Source organism: Mobula hypostoma, chromosome 4 (assembly GCF_963921235.1).
Source record: "Mobula hypostoma chromosome 4, sMobHyp1.1, whole genome shotgun sequence".
Taxonomy (NCBI): domain Eukaryota; kingdom Metazoa; phylum Chordata; class Chondrichthyes; order Myliobatiformes; family Myliobatidae; genus Mobula; species Mobula hypostoma.
Window position 1 is genome coordinate 17,731,385 of NC_086100.1, and position 16,626 is coordinate 17,748,010.

Consider the following 16,626-nt stretch of genomic DNA (forward strand, 5'->3'; position numbering starts at 1 on the left):
GGTGAACTGCCAGAATTTTTAATTGCGAAGATGTAACAGCGTAGAGATTACTGGCTATTGTGTTTCAGTGGTGTATGTCAAGTTTCACATCATGATGAATGTGCTGACATTTCACATTGGTGACTAACAAGTAGAGACTTGGACTTATCATATGCATGGTTATTTGAGTTACTGTCACCTTCCTGCCAGCTTGAACTGGTCTGACCGTTCTCTCATTAGTGAGGCGTTCTCGCCCACAGAACTGCTGCTCACTGGACTTTTTTGGGTTTTTTTTGTAAACTCCAGAGACTTGTGCGTAAAAACCCCGGGAGATCAGCAGTTTCTGAGATCCTCAAACCACCCCATCTGGCACAAACGATCATTCTGTGGTCAAAGTCACATAGATTCCATTTCTTCCCCGTTATGATGTTTAGTCTGAACAACAACTGAACCTCTTGACCATGTCTGCATGCTTTTATGTGTCGAGTTGTTACCACATGATTGGCTGATTGGATATTTGCATTAATGAGCAGGTGTACTGAAAAAGTGGGTACTGAGTTGATTTCTCACCCCCATTAGTACATCCATCCACTTCGTCTCAAGCACTCCTGGTGGGAGTGAGTTCCACCACGTTCTCTCCACACTGTGGGTAGCATGTTCTCCAACCTTAACAACACACAAAATGCTGGAGGAACTCAGCAGGCCAGGCAGCATCTATGGGGGGAAACGTCCTGATGACATTTCAGGCCATGACCCTTCATTAGGACTGGAGAAAATTGGACTTCCAGCATCTGCAGATCTTCTCTTGTTTGTGATTCTCCTGAGATCTTATTAATGATTCCTGTATTTATGAGCTCTTAATTTTCAATCATCTTTTCCACACTGATTGAAGTTTTCATAAGTTCATGTTCATTGTCATTCAACCGGACGCATGTATACCACCAAACGAAACAATGTTCCTCCAGGCCAAGGTGCACAACTCAGTACATATAACTCTCACACAGCATATAAAGTAATATTACCACAAATAACATATTCCAAAAGCATGAAGTGCTTTTTACAACTCAAGTCAAAAAGTAAACAGTATAACGCGACTGGCGCTTCATACGTCATGAGGCCTGGATGATGGCAGGGAGTTCAGTAGTCCCATAGCCTGGGGGAAGAAGCTGTTGGCCATCCTAACAATCCTTGTCCGAATGCTACGATACCTCGTGCCTGATGGTTAGAGGATCAAAAAAACTGTGGGAGGGATAGAAGGAATCCTTGATAATACTAAGGGCTCTGTGTATGCAGCACTCTTGATAAATATCTTGGGTGGAAGAGAGACCCCAATGCAGTCCCCTGAATCGTTTGTAGGGTCTTGCGGTCAGATGCCTTGCAATTCCCATGCTAGATGGTGACACAGCTGGTCAGCACATCTGAATTAGAATTATGAGTCATAATTGAGACATTATGAGACTAAAATGAGACATGTACTGTGGCAGACAAATTGCTTTCCTGTGTATATCTGATAGTAAAGCCATTCATCAAAATACTTTTATGTTTGTTCAGTGTCCCAGTCTAGAGATCAGAAATATAAATGCAAAATGTAATTACAAGGAGGCTACCCAAAAGTCATGAGAACCTTAAGACCACAAGATACAGGAGCAGAATTAGGCCATTTGGCACTTGAGTCTGCCCCACCTTAAAACCTCTGGTTTCCGTGTGTTTCAATATTTATGTGTATATTGGGAGAGGAGCCTCCCTTCTCAGAGAGTGTAGTGGATTTGCAATTTTCCAGTCCTGTGGACCCATTCCTGACTGGTGATTCCTGAAAGATTATTACTAGTACCACCACTATCTCTTCAGCCACTTATTTCGGAATGCTGGGGTGTAGTCCGACTGGTCCAGGTGACTTACCTACCTTCAGACCTTTCAGCTTCCCGAGCACCTAAACTCACCTACCCCCGACACGCTCCAATTTCTGGCATACTGCTAGTGACTTCCACAGTGAAGACTGCCGCAAAATACTTACTACATCTGTCTATTATTTCTGTTTCCCATTAGTAGTTCTGTAGCGTCATTTTCCAGTGGTCCAATATCCACTATTGCCTCTTTTTTTTTTAAACTCTTTATCTGGAAATTCTTTGGTAAGGGCTTCTTACTTCACCTTTTCTTGGACAGCAGCAAGGTTGCAGGCATACAAGGGGCTGTTGAGGGCAGATGGTCAGTAAGGATAGTGGTGGTTGTTAGTAAAGGTACTTGTGAACTTTCTGCATCTCCCCTGCTCTGCGGCGGTGCTGTAGGAGGCTCCCTATTTGACTAGTTAATCAAGTCGTGCCAGGTTTCAGGCTGTGGCTGCCGCCCACACAACCGTTTACTGCCTCACAGCCTCGACGGTTATCTTTAGTTAAGTCGCCCTGATTTCCGTGTGACTCATCGTGAAAGTGCTAATCCACCTCCTAGTTATGACGCCCTTGATTTCTGACTCAGCCAGCTGTGTAGTTTTGTTCATTGGCTCTACTTCACCTGGTTTGTCTGCGCAGAATGAGCTGTGACTTCAGGGCGGCCTGGTCTTCAGGAGGCTAAAAATTTTGCAAACTTGCCACGTGGCTTCCTTGCCCCCAGAATACTTGAACTGGACTAGGTTACTTTCCCATAAAATGGTGTAAAGAGCAGCGGTAGCTGGCGGCATGGAGGTGCATCTCTATCAAAGGGGGTGTAAGGTGCTCCTTCCCTCCGCTGGCATGATGGTCACCCTTGGGCAAGGTGTAGCACCTCCCTAGCCCCCCGATCGGGGTTATGAGAAGCCAAGGAGGCAGATGGTGGATGGTCGTATGAGCAGCTGATGTACATCACGAGTCCTGGTTATATGACCACTGACACCTGAGAGACAGTCTCTGAAGAGTACTGATAACAGATTGTAAAGGGACTGCCCAGAAGGAGGCAATGGCAAACCACTTCTGTGGGCAAATTTGCCAAGAGCAATCATGGTCATGGATAAGACCATGATCACCCAAGTCATATGACGTGGCACATAACAAGTAGTGGACACAGCCTGGTCCATCACAGGCCCGAACCAACTCGCAACGATCGACAGAATCTACAGGAGGTACTGCTTCCAGAAGACATCTACCATTAGGAATCCATACTACCCTAGTCACGTCTTCTTCTTGCTACCATTGTCAGGCAGGCACTACAGAAGCCTGAAGTCCCATACCACCAGGTTCAGCAACAGCAACTTTCCTACAACCTTCAGTACCTTGGACCAACCTGCACAACACTAACACTACCTCAGCAATGGAACAATGGGCCCTCTTGCATTTCCACAGTGATTTTTACAGTTTTTATTCTCTCTCTCTGCCTTATATAATCTGTATTCTGAGTGTTGTCTGAGCCTCCGTGCCTGTGTTGCTACAAGCAAGTACCGGAACCTCACTGTACTTGTGCGCGTGACAGTAAACTCAACCTGGCCCAGTGTGTGGCGAGGCTGAGGAAGCGCTCTCATTTGCATGTTTGGTGTCTTTTATTTCTCCCTCCGCTTCACACGTTGCTGTGTACTGCAGGCACACTTGGTGGTGACTTTATTAGGTACCTCCTGCAGCTAATAACGTGACACTGAGTGTGTGTTCTTGGTCTTCTGCTGCTGTGAGCCATCCTCTTCAAGGTTCAACACGTGCATTCAGAGACGCTCTTCTGCACACCACCGTTGTATCACGTGGTTATACGAGTTACCGTCACCTTCCTGTCCGCTTGAATGGCCATTCTTCACTGACGCCTTTCATTAACAAGGCTTTCTCGCCCACAGAACTACCACTTTTTTTTACACTATTCTCTGTAAACTCTAGAGATTTTTGTGCAGGAAAATCCCAGGAGAATAGCCATTTCGGAGCTACTCAAACCACCCCGCACAGCATCAACAGTAATTTCATGGTCAAAGTCACTTGGATTGCATTTCTTCCCTCAATTCTGATGTTTGGTCTGAACAACAGCTGAACCTCTTGACCATGCCTGCATGCTTTTATGCATTGAGTTGCTGCCACATGATTGGCTGAATACAGTTTTATATTAACAAGCAGGTGTACCGAATAAAGTAGTCACTGAGTGTATGTAAGGCATTACTTAAGGCAGTGGGCATCCAACAATACCTTGTGTTGCCAGTACCCAAGTAAAACGCATGATAAAATATTGGCAATACCCTTGGAGAACAAATCACAATCAGGTTTATTATCACTGACATATCTGGGTGCCCTAGCTTCCTCCCATAGTCCAAACACATCCCGGTGAGTAGGATAATTGTTCATTGCAAGTTATCCTGTGATTAGCCTAGTGTTAAATCGATGGGTTGCTGGGCGATATAGCTCACTGGGCCAGAAGAATCTGTTCAGCTGCTGTATCGCTGAATAATAAATAAATAAACAAGTGCTGTGGAACTTGTTGTTTCGAAGACAGTATAGCATGGAATAAAGGGATGGAGTGGGGAAGAAGAATGTGTTTCTTGGAATTGCTTTAATAGTTTAGTTTGTTTTTGTTCATGTGAATCACTGCATTGGAGCAGAATAATCATGAAAATCTCAGTTGCAAAATGTTACTGATAGAATCCATGTTGAATCAGAACCTTTTCAACCTGTCGATATACACTCAATGGCCAGCTTATTGGGTGCACCTGCTTGTTAATGCAAATATTTGATCAGCCAGTCATGAGGCAACAACTCATCTGCATGCTTTTATGCATTATGGTCAAGAAGTTCAGATGTTGTTCGGACCAAACATCAGAACAGGGAAGAAACGTGATCTAAGTGACTTTGACTGTGGAATGAATGTTGGTGCCAGACGGGGTGGTTTGAGTATCTCAGAAACTGATGATTTTGTGGGATTTATATGCACAACAGTCTCTAGAGTTTATAGAGAATGGTGTGGGAGAAAAATGTAAACAGCCAGTGAGCAGCAGTGCTGTGGGTGAAAATACGAGGGGTCAGAGGAGGATGGTCAGACTGGTTCAAGCTTACAGCAGTAATGTGTCGAAGAGCATCTCTGAATGCCTAACATGTCGCATCTTGAAGTGAATGGACTACAGGAGGTACCTAATAAAGTGGCTAGTGGGTGTATTTGCTGAAGAATCAACTGCGGGGATGTAACTTAAAAAAAGCCATGGTCCCTTATCGTGCTGTCAGTGAGTAGGAGGTGGTTGACCCAGCTGAATTTGGAGTCCAGCTCTTGTCTCACTGTCAGGAAAACAGCTGGCTCCACACAAGGAGAAAAGTCGACCCTCCTCATCCAGTCCCAGTGTTACGATAATGAGGTGAGTTACTGTGTTTCTCTGGTTAGGTCATGTAGGGTTAAAGTCACATTCCAGACCTCAGAACATCACCCACGCTCAGTCCCAGTTACTGAGGGAGTACTGTAGGCTGACCTTGCCACTGTTTGGTGGATGAAACACCGTTTTGAGGAAACTAGTTTCTTGGCCATTTTTTTGTTAAACCCCTTACTCAACCGTTTTACCACATTACTTGGTGGTTCTTGTCTGTGGAAGCAGCTTGGTGGCGTTTGACTGCCAGGTTTCCTACATTACAGGAACCACTGCACTTCGAAAGGTACTGTATATCAGTGTTCCAGGCTGCCCTGCGAGATGGGCATTACATTGGCCGCATAATTTTAAAGTTTTTCTGTTAAAATTAAGGAGCTCAGCTAAGGTGATTTTAAAAAAAACTCAAGATGCCAGAAACAGTTACCAAGTCGAAGAGCTTCTGTGGGAAGACAAACAGAGCAACACACACAAAACGCTCGAGGAACTCGCAAGTCAGGCAGCGTCTATGGAGAGGAATAAAGAACCAATGTTTTGGGCCGGGACCAATGACCAGATGAAACATTGACCATTTATTCCCCTCCAAAGATGCTGCCTGTCTTGCTGAGTTCCTCCAGCATTTAATGTGTATTCAAGATTTCCAGCATCTGCAGAGTGTCTTGTGTTTAGAACATTAACAGCACCTTTCACCCCACATCACCCTTGCCAAACATAATGCCTATCCACATTTTCAAGTTTGCCTGCATTAGTCAACTATCTCTCTACACCTGTCCTTTCTAAGTACATCTAAACATGCCTGTATTTTCCTCTACCACATCCTCTGGCAGTTCGTTCCAGATAATACCATCCTCTGTCTGGAAAAGCAAACTCCCTCAGATCTCCTTTAGACCTCTCACATTAAACCTGCACTTTCCGGTTTTTTCCCCCCACCTCAGGGTAGGTGAAACTAGAACTAGAGGTCATAGATTTAGAGTAAATTTGAGAGGAATCTGGGGCAAAACTACTTCTCTCAGAGGTGTGAGTGTAGAATGACCTGCTAGAGGTGAATAGGCAGCAGGTTTATCACTGACATATGAGAGTTCAATTGCAATATTTAAGGAAAGGTACATGGATGGGAGGGGTGTGGAGTGCTATGGTCTGGATGGAGGAAGATGGGGCTAGGAAGATCGGGTCAGCCTGTGTTAGATGGGCTGAAGGGCCTGTCTCCGTGCTGTAGTACTCTCAACTCTAATTCAGTGGAGATACAAGAGACTAATGTTTCAATCTGGAGCAACGCACATAAAGCTGGAGGAGATCAGCAGGTTGGTCACCCACAGAGGGATCAGAATCTCAATCATTATCACTGACAAATGTAAAAATTTGATGTTTTCTGGCAGCAGGACAGTGCAAGGCATAAACAATTACTATAATTTACAACAATAAATAGTGCAAATGAGGAAGAGTGAGGTTGTGCTCATGGGTTCGTGAGCCGTTCAGAAATCTGATGGTTGAGGGGAAGATGACGTCGGGCAGCACAGGAGCGTGGTGGTTAGCACAACACTTTACAGTACAGGCAACCCGGGTTCAACTACTGCTGCTGCAAGGAGTTTAAACGTTCTCTCCGTGATGCGCGGGTTTCCTCCGGGTGCTCCAGTTTCCTCCCACAGTCTAAAGGCGTACTGGCTAGCAGGTTAATTGGTCATTGTTAATTGTCCCGTGATTAGGCTGGGATTAAATCGGGGGACTGCTGGGTGGCGTGGCTCAAAGGAAGTATTCTATGCTGCATCTCAATAAATAAATCTCGAGGGTGGGTCTTCAGGCTCCTGTACGTCCTCCTTTTTGGTAGAGGACATGTTCCAAATGGTGAGGGTCCTTATTGAAGGGTGTCGTATGTCCATTTCCTCTCCGTAGCTGCTGCCTGATGTGCTGGGGTTTATTTTTTGTGGGTTGCTCTCTCTCTTTTGACTCTACTGCCCCGGGAGATGAAAGGTTTAACGGAGGTTTCTCTGTTTGTTGACAGTACGCGTCGACGGGGTGCCTGCTGACCCTACACCACACCGAGAAGCCAGACCACGAAGATGCCTGCGAGTTCCGGCCGTACTCCTGCCCCTGTCCCGGCGCCTCCTGTAAGTGGCAGGGCTCGTTGGAGCAGGTGATGTCTCACCTGGTGCACGTGCACAAGAGCATCACCACCCTGCAGGGAGAGGACATCGTGTTCCTGGCCACGGACATCAACCTGCCCGGCGCGGTAGACTGGGTCATGATGCAGTCCTGCTTCGGCCGCCACTTCATGCTGGTGCTGGAGAAGCAGGAGAAGTACGAGGGTCACCAGCAGTTCTTCGCCGTTGTGCTGCTGATCGGCGCCCGCAAGCAGGCCGAGAACTTTGCCTACCGGCTCGAGCTGAACGGCAATCGCCGTCGCCTGACCTGGGAGGCCACCCCGCGCTCTATTCACGACGGCGTGGCCACTGCCATCCTGAACAGCGACTGCCTGGTCTTCGACGCGGCCATCGCTCACCTCTTTGCCGACAATGGTAACCTGGGGATTAACGTCACCATATCAACCTGCTGCTCATGATCGTTCAGTGGTGACGGTGTCTGGGGTAACGACTCATTGCTAATTTTTTTTTGTCTATCTTGTAGATTAGACATAAAATCATTGTGGAGCTTAACTGACTGTGCCAATTTATTTAAATTATGTTGCCATAATAGCTTTTTTTAAATAAATATATATTTCAGAAAGGTTGATTTCTAGATTTATTTTCCCAACATGTTCCTAACATTTATAACTTTCTTTGATCTGGGTTAATATTTCAAGTTTATGGTCGTTTCACTGTACACATATACAACCAAATGAAACAATGTTCCTTCAGATCACAGTGCACCCACACACAGCACACGAAGCAAAATATTATCACAAATAAGTTAATAAAATGTAATTCAAAATGCATAGGAAGTGCACAGCTGCAGGTAAGCAGTACAGTAACAGTAAACAGCTCGTTGTCCTCATGAGAGACCCCAGTAGTGGCAGGATATTCATGAGTCTCACAGCCTGAGGGAAGAAGCTGTTACCCAGTCTGGTTGTCCTAGTGCTCCTGTACCTCCTCCCTGGTGATAGTTGGTCAAAGAGGTTGTGGGATGGGGAGTCAAACCATAAGACATTGGAGCAGAATTAGGCCATTCAGCCCATCGTGGCTGATTCTGGATCCCACTCAACCCCATACACCTGCCTTCCCTCCATATCTTATGCTCTGACCGATCAGAAAATGTCAACTTCCACCTTAAATATATGCACGGACTTGGCCTCCACTGCAGTCTGCGGCAGAGCGTTCCACAGATTCACCACTCAGTGGAAGTAAGGATCCTCAATAGTGCTTTGAGCCCTTCGTATACAACGCTCCCAGTAAATGTCACAAATCGGGGGGAGGGAATCGCCAGTTATCCTCTTGGCAGTTTTTACAGTCCGCATCGACGCCTTACAGCTTCCATACCACAGAAAGATGCAGCCAAGACAGATCATTCTCCTATAGAAAGTTTTCAGAACGGGGGCAGGGTTAATCTGACCTGCACTTTTTATTGGAAGGTAAAAGTCCTCACAACATGCGTTAACGTGGGAAGGCTCAAGCCCCTGGCAGTACTCGTGGGAAAGCTTTCATTTAAGCAGCACAGTAGCATAGTGATTAGCATAATGCTTTATAGAACGAAAGAGTTGAGGTTCAATTCCCACTGCTGTCTATAAACAGCTTGCACATTCTCCCAGTGATCGAGTGGCTTTCCTCTGGGTGCTCCTGTTCCTTCCTCGTGGCCACATGTGTTTCCTCCCACGTTCCAAAGGTGTACAGTTAGGGTGAGGGTTAGCACGTTGGAGTCTTGCTATGTTGGTGCCAGAGCATGGTGATGCTGGAGGGCTCCCCCCACTCCCCCCACTCCCCCAGCGCATCCTCACACGGGGTAGGTTGTTGACACATTTCACCGTGCACATGTGACAAAGCTAACCTTTCAGCAGCAATTCACTCATCAACGTGACTTACAATTTGGCAACAAAGCATCAGAGTTTCAGCCCTCCGCGCAGCCATAAATTTCAGCATGAAACATTCAATTACAGGCAGTCCCTGGGTTACGAATGAGATCTGTTCCCAAGTCTGTCTTTAAGTCAAATTTGTAGGTAAGTCGGAACAGGTACATACAGTTCTTATTTAGCATCAGTTAGTCAAATGTTTGTCTTAGTATATAGTACATATTTTACCTTTCTATGCAGAGTTTTTCTTTTTCTCATCATAAATGGCCTTGTAGCAGCTGAGGCCCTTGGTAACTGTACAGTAAACTTTGGTGAACCTCTCTGTATTAGGATTTTGCTCCTCTAACTTTGCCATCCCTGCTTCAAAGAGATGAAAGGCTTCAGCTAACTCTTTAGTCAAAAACTTTTTCGGTTCTGGAGTTTTTAGGTCCCAGTCTTCTTCCTCAAATGCTATCATCACTATCTTTTAAAATTGTTCCGATCGTTGACCGACTGTAGCCTAACGCTTTTCCAATGACCGATGGCGTTTCACCTCTTTCCAATCACTTTATTATTTCCACTTTATTTTCAATCATATAACCTTATAAACCATACAACAATTACAGCATGGAAACAGGCCATCTCGGCCCTCCTAGTCCGTGCCGAACGCTTACTCTCACCTAGTCCCACCGACCTGCACTCAGCCCATAACTCTCCACTCCTTTCCTGTCCATATACCTATCCAATTTTACTTTAAATGACAATATCAAACCTGTCTCTACCACTTCTGCTGGAAGCTCGTTCCACACAACTACCACTCTGAGTTAAGAAGTTTCCCCTCATGTTACCCCCTAAACATTTGCCCCCTAACTCTCAACTCATGTCCTCTTGTTTGAATCTCCCCCACTCTCAGTGGAAAAAGCCTATCCATGTCAACTCTATATCCCCCTCATAATTTTAAATACCTCTATTAAGTCCCCCTTTCAACGTTCTACACTCCAAAGAATAAAAACCCAACTTGTTCAACCTTTCTCTGTAATTTAGGTGCTGAAACCCAGGTAACATTCTAGTAAATCTTCTCTGTACTCTCTCAATTTTGTTGACATCTTTCCTATAATTCGGTGACCAGAACTGTACACAATACTCCAAATTTGGCCTTACCAATGCCTTGTACATTTTAATATTACATCCCAACTCCTATACTCAATGCTTGGCTTTATAAAGGCCAGGATACCAAAAGCTTTCTTCACCACCCTATCCACATGAGATTCCATCTTCAGGGAATTATGCACCATTATTCCTAGATCCCTCTGTTCTACTGCATTCTTCAATGCCCTACCATTTACCATGTCTGTCCTATTTTGATTAGTCCTACCAAAATGTAGCACCTCACATATATCAGCGTTAAACTCCATCTGCCATCTTCCGGCCCACTCTTCTAACTGTCCTAAATCTCTCTGCAAGCTTTGAAAGCCTGCTTCATTATCCACAACACCACCTATCTTAGTATCATCTGCATACTTACTCATCCAATTTACCACCCCATCATCCAGATCATTAATGTATATGACAAACAACATTGGACCCAGTACAGATCCCTGAGGCACACCACAAGTCACCCGCCTCCAATCTGACACACAGTTATCCACCACCTCTCTAGTGTCTCTCATCTAGCCACTGCTGAATCCATTTTACTACTTCAATATTAATGGCTAACGATTGAACCTTCCTAACTAACCTTCCATGTGGAACCTTGTCAAAGGCCTTTCTGGTCCATATAGACAACATCCACCGCTTTACCCTCGTCAACTTTCTTAGTAACCTCTTCAAAAAATTCCATAAGATTTGTCGAATATGACCTTCCACGCAAAAATCCATGTTGACTGTTCCTAATCAGACCCTGTCTATCCAGATAATTATATATACCATCTCTAAGAATACTTTTCATCAATTTACCCACGACTGACGTCAAACTCACAGGCCAATAATTGCTATGTTTACTCTTAGAACCCTTTTTAAACAATGGAACAACGTGAGCAATACGCCAATCCTCCAGCACCATCCCCATTTCTAATGACATTTGAAATATTTCTGTCAGAGCCCCTGCTATTTCTACACTAACTTCCCTCAAGGTCCTATGGAATATCCTGTCAGGACCCGGAGACTTATCCACTTTTATATTCCTTAAAAGCGCCAGTACTTCCTCTTCTTTATTCATCCTAGTTTCCATAACTTCCCTATCTGTTTCCCTTACCTTACACAATTCAATATCCTTCTCCTTAGTGAATACTGAAGAAATTGTTCAAAATCTCCCCCATCTCTTTTGGTTCCACACATAGCTGTCCACTCTGATTCTCCAAGGGACCAATTTTATACCTCACTATCCTTTTGCTATTTATATAACTAAAAACCCTTTGGATTTATTTTCACCTTACTTGCCAAAGCAGCCTCGTATCTTCTTTTAGCTTTTCTAATTTCTTTCTTAAGATTCTTTTTACATTCTTTATACTCCTCGAGCACCTCATTTACTCCATGCTGCCTATATTTATTGTAGATATCTCTCTTTTTCTGAACCAAGTTTCCAATATCCCTTGAAAACCATGGTTCTCTCAAACTTTTAACCTTTCCTTTCAACCTAACAGGAACATAAGGATTCTGAACACTCAAAATTTCACCTTCAAGTGACCTCCATTTCTCTATTACATCCTTCCCATAAAACAAATTGTCCCAATCCACTCCTTCTAGATCCTTTCGCATCTCCGCAAAGTTAGCCTTTCTCCAATCAAAAATCTCAACCCTGGGTCCAGACGTATCTTTCTCCATAATTATATTGAAACTAATGGCATTGTGATCACTGGATCTGAAGTGCTCCTCAACACATACCTGTCACATACCTATCTCATTCCCTAACAGGAGATCCAACATTGCCCCTTCTCTAGTTGGTACCTCTATGTATTGCTGCAAAAAAAAAACTATCCTGCACACATTTTACAAGCTCCAAACCATCCAGCCCTATTACAATATGGGCTTCCTAGTGTATGTGTGGAAAATTAAAATCTCCCACAATCTCCCTTGTGCTTACTACAAATATCTGCTATCTCCTTACAAATTTGCTCCTCTGATTCTCGCTCCCCATTAGGTGGTCTACAATACACCCCTATAAGTGTTACTACACCTTTCCCATTCCTCAATTCCACCCAAATAGCCTCCATGGACAAGCCCGCTAATCTATCCTGCCAAAGCACCGCTGTAATATTTTCTCTGACAAGCAATGCAACACCTCCCCCTCTTGTCCCTCTGATTCTATCACATCCAAAGCAATGAAATCCAGGAAAATTTAGTTGCCAATCACACTCTCCTGCAACCATGTTTCACTAATAGCTACCACATCATACTTCCAGGTATCAATTCATGCTTTAAGCTCATCCACCTTTCTTATAATGCTCCTAGCATTAAAATAAATGCATTTAAGAAATTTTCCACCTCTTTCTCTCTGTTTATCACCAACGGTGCAAACAGCTTTACTATTTTCTTTTTCTTCCTTCTCCCCTACATCTGTTCCTACACTCTAGTTCCCCTCCCCCCTCATATCTAGTTTAAATCCACTGGAGCCCCTCTAGCAAACCTACCTGCAAGAATATTTGTCCCCCTCCAGTTCTGATGTAAATCTGAAGCCCTCCCTCCTGCACCATGTCTTCAGCCACGTGTTCATCTGCGCTACCTTACTATTTCTAAACCCGCCTGCATGTGGCACTGGTAGCAATCCTGAGATTGTTATCCTGGAGGCCCTGTCCTTTAACTTGGCACCTAACTCCCTAAACTCAACCTTTCAGGACCTCCTCACTCTTCCTACCCACGTCATTGGCCCCTACATGGACCACGACATCCGGCTGATTGTTTTCCTTTTCTTTGATGCATCACCAGCACTTGCATCGGATTTACGTTTTGGAGTCATGGTTACAAGGGTAAATAAGAGAAAAATTTAAGCCAAATACAAAGTTATACACTCAACACAGTGTTAACGGCAACTGAGCCAACAAACCGCTGCAGCCACGCAATGTTTTCATGAGCCTCACAAAGTAGTGCGTGCGTTCGTTATTACGAACCATTGTATTTAACTCAGATTTTTAATAGGCTTTATGGCAGTCCGTTCATACGTACGAGTTGTCCGTAAGTCGGACGTTCGTAACCCGGCTACTGCCTGTAATTTTGAGCTGTTGTACCTGCCTATCACATCGCTTACCGAACGAACTGGTGACCAGCCCCAGTACTTTGTGCCAGCCTAGACCGCACCCCCCCAAAACGAGCCCATCCCCTCTGCCTGCGTTTGACCCACCTCCCTCTCTTCTCACTACTACTATCAGGCAGGAGGTGGGGTGTAGGATTCTTGGGTCCCACACTGTCGGGTTCAGGAGCAGTTTTTGGCCCGCAGCCATCGGTCTCCTGGAACAGCTTCACTCTCCTCAGTGCTGAACTGACCCCACAGCCTGTGGACTGATTTGCGGATTCTGCGGCTCATCTTGTATGTATTATTTGTTTACTTTTTTTTAATATTTTTTCACAAGTTTTGTGCATTGTGTATTTTTTTTTGTGGATTCTGGTGTTTCGTGGGTGCCCTGTAAGAAGATGAATGTCGAAGTTGGTATACATAATTTGATAGTAAATTTATTTTGAACTTTGACCTCCACACACCCACCCCTCTTAACCCAGCTGGAAATCCATTGGTTGGACGTGGTTATCAAGGATAGAAACATTTATTGTGCACTAATTTGCCCTTGAGCCAAATAGCTTGCAAAGACATGTTAAAGGAGCCAGCTATGTGACTCATAGCCCAGGCAAGGGAGGCAGATTTCCAAACCTGAAGGACATTAGGGAACCAGACTAGATTTCACAACAATCCAGTAATTTTACAGCCACCTTTACTGACATCTTTTTGCTCCAAGTTTATTGACTTGAGTCAACCTAAAATTTCTATAAGTCAATTTGAACTCATTTCCAGGTGGTTATTACATACAATGAGGAGGAATTTCTTTCAGGTGTGGAGTCTGTGGAATTCAATGCCACAGATGGGTGTGGAGGCCAAGTCATTGAATATCGGGATGTGGTTAGGTTCTCGATTAATCAGGGCACCAAAGGTTACTGGGAGAAGGCAGGAGAATGGGGTGGAAAGGGAAAATAAGTCAGCCATGATGGAATGGTAGAGTGGACTTGATGGGCTGAATGGCCTTAATAGTCACAAATGAGAAAATCTGCAGATGCTGGATATCAAAGTAATACGCACAAAATGCTGGAGGAACTCAGCAGGACAGGCAACATCTATGGAAAAGAGTACAGTCGACATTTCAGGCTGAGACCCTTCATTAGGACTAATAGTATTGTGTTCCCCTGGCCTCTGACCCCTGACCCCCAACATCCTACCCGTACCTTCCCACCTCCACTATTCAATTCCTACTTCTACCCTTGCTTCCCTACGTGAACATACTGTTGGGGAAGACACCATTGCTGCAGTAATGCAAGATGTATTTTATCCTTACCTCATTCTGAAATCTGATACTCAAAACTCATCACAAGGAATATCTGATTAAACGTTTGATCCAATTTAATTTGTTAGAAAGGAAAAATATGAGAAATTTAACAAAAATGAACAATGTTAAGTAAATCAAGAGTCTGTAGACATTTTTTTTAAATGACATTGAGATAATGTCAAGACCATAAGACAGGGGCAGAATTAGGCCACTCAGCCCATCAAGTCCATCATTCCTTCATGCAACACACATCAAAGTTGCTGGTGAACGCAGCAGGCCAGGCAGCATCTCTAGGAAGAGGTACAGTCGACGTTTCAGGCCGAGACCCTTCGTCAGGACTAACCGAAGGAAGAGTTAGTAAGAGATTTGAAAGTGGGAGGGGAGGGGGAGATCCAAAATGATAGGAGAAGACAGGAGGGGGAGGGATGGAGCCAAGAGCTGGACAGGTGATTGGCAAAAGGGATATGAGAGGATCATGGGACAGGAGGCCCAGGGAGAAAGACAAGGGGGGGGTGGGGGAAACCCAGAGGATGGGCAAGGGGTATAGTCAGAGGGACAGAGGGAGAAAAAGGAGAGTGAGAGAAAGAATGTGTGTATAAAAATAAATAACGGATGGGGTACGAGGGGGAGGTGGGGCATTAGCGGAAGTTAGAGAAGTCAATGTTCATGCCATCAGATTGGAGGCTACCCAGACGGAATATAAGGTGTTGTTCCTCCAACCTGAGTGTGGCTTCATCTTTACAGTAGAGGAGGCCATGGATAGATATGTCAGAATGGGAATGGGATGTGGAATTAAAATATGTGGCCACTGGGAGATCCTGCTTTCTCTGGCGGACAGAGCGTAGGTGTTCAGCAAAGCAATCTCCCAGTCTGCGTCGGGTCTCGCCAATATATAGAAGGCCACCTCGGGAGCACCGGACGCAGTATATCACCCCAGCTGACTCACAGGTGAAGTGTCGCTTCACCTAGAAGGACTGTCTGGGGCCCTGAATGGTGGTAAGGGAGGAAGTGTAAGGGCATGTGTAGCACTTGTTCCGCTTACAAGGATAAGTGCCGGGAGGGAGATCAGTGGGGAGGGATGGGGGGGGGGGATGAATGGACAAGGGAGTCACGTAGGGAGCGATCCCTGCGGAAAGCGGGGGGGGGGGAGGGAAAGATGTGCTTAGTGGTGGGATCCCGTTGGAGGTGGCTGAAGTTACGGAAAATAATATGTTGGACCCGGAGGCTGGTGGGGTGGTAGGTGAGGACCAGGGGAACCCTATTCCTAGTGGGGTGGTGGGAGGATCGAGTGAGAGCAGATGTGCGTGAAATGGGGGAGATGCGCTTGAGAGCAGAGCACCTTATATTCCGTCTGGGTAGCCTCCAACCTGATGGCATGAACATTGACTTCTCTAACTTCCGCTAATGCCCCACCTCCCCCTCATACCCCATTCATTATTTATTTTTATACACACATTCTTTCTCTCACTCTCCTTTTTCTCCCTCTGTCCCTCTGACTATACCCCTTGCCCATTCTCTGGGTCCCTCCCCCCGTCTTTCTCCCTGGGCCTCCTGTCCCATGATCCTCTCATATCCCCTTTGCCAATCATCTGTCCAGCTCTTGGCTCCATTCCACCCCCCCCCACCTGTCTTCTCCTATCATTTTGGATCTCCCCCTCCCCTCCCACTTTCAAATCTCTTACTAACTCTTCCTTCGGTTAGTCCTGACGAAGGGTCTCGGCCTGAAACGTCGACTGTTCCTCTTCCTAGAGATGCTGCCTGGCCTGCTGCGTTCACCAGCAGCTTTGATGTATGTTGCTTGAATTTCCAGCATCTGTAGAATTCCTGTTGTTTGCATCATTCCTTCATGGCTGGTTTACTAT

The 16,626-nt window shown here is 45.2% G+C and overlaps 1 protein-coding gene across 1 annotated transcript in view; it reads left to right on the forward strand.

Moving 5' to 3' along the window:
• The window catches only part of LOC134345149 (E3 ubiquitin-protein ligase SIAH1-like), a 40,140-nt gene extending 32,165 nt beyond the window's left edge, over positions 1 to 7,975 (forward strand). Inside the window, exon 2 of the mRNA XM_063045353.1 lies at positions 7,263 to 7,975. Within this exon, the coding sequence (XP_062901423.1) occupies positions 7,263 to 7,820 (558 nt within the window). The 3' untranslated portion in view covers positions 7,821 to 7,975. The remainder of the gene's footprint in view (positions 1 to 7,262) is intronic.
• Positions 7,976 to 16,626: the final 8,651 nt, after the last annotated feature.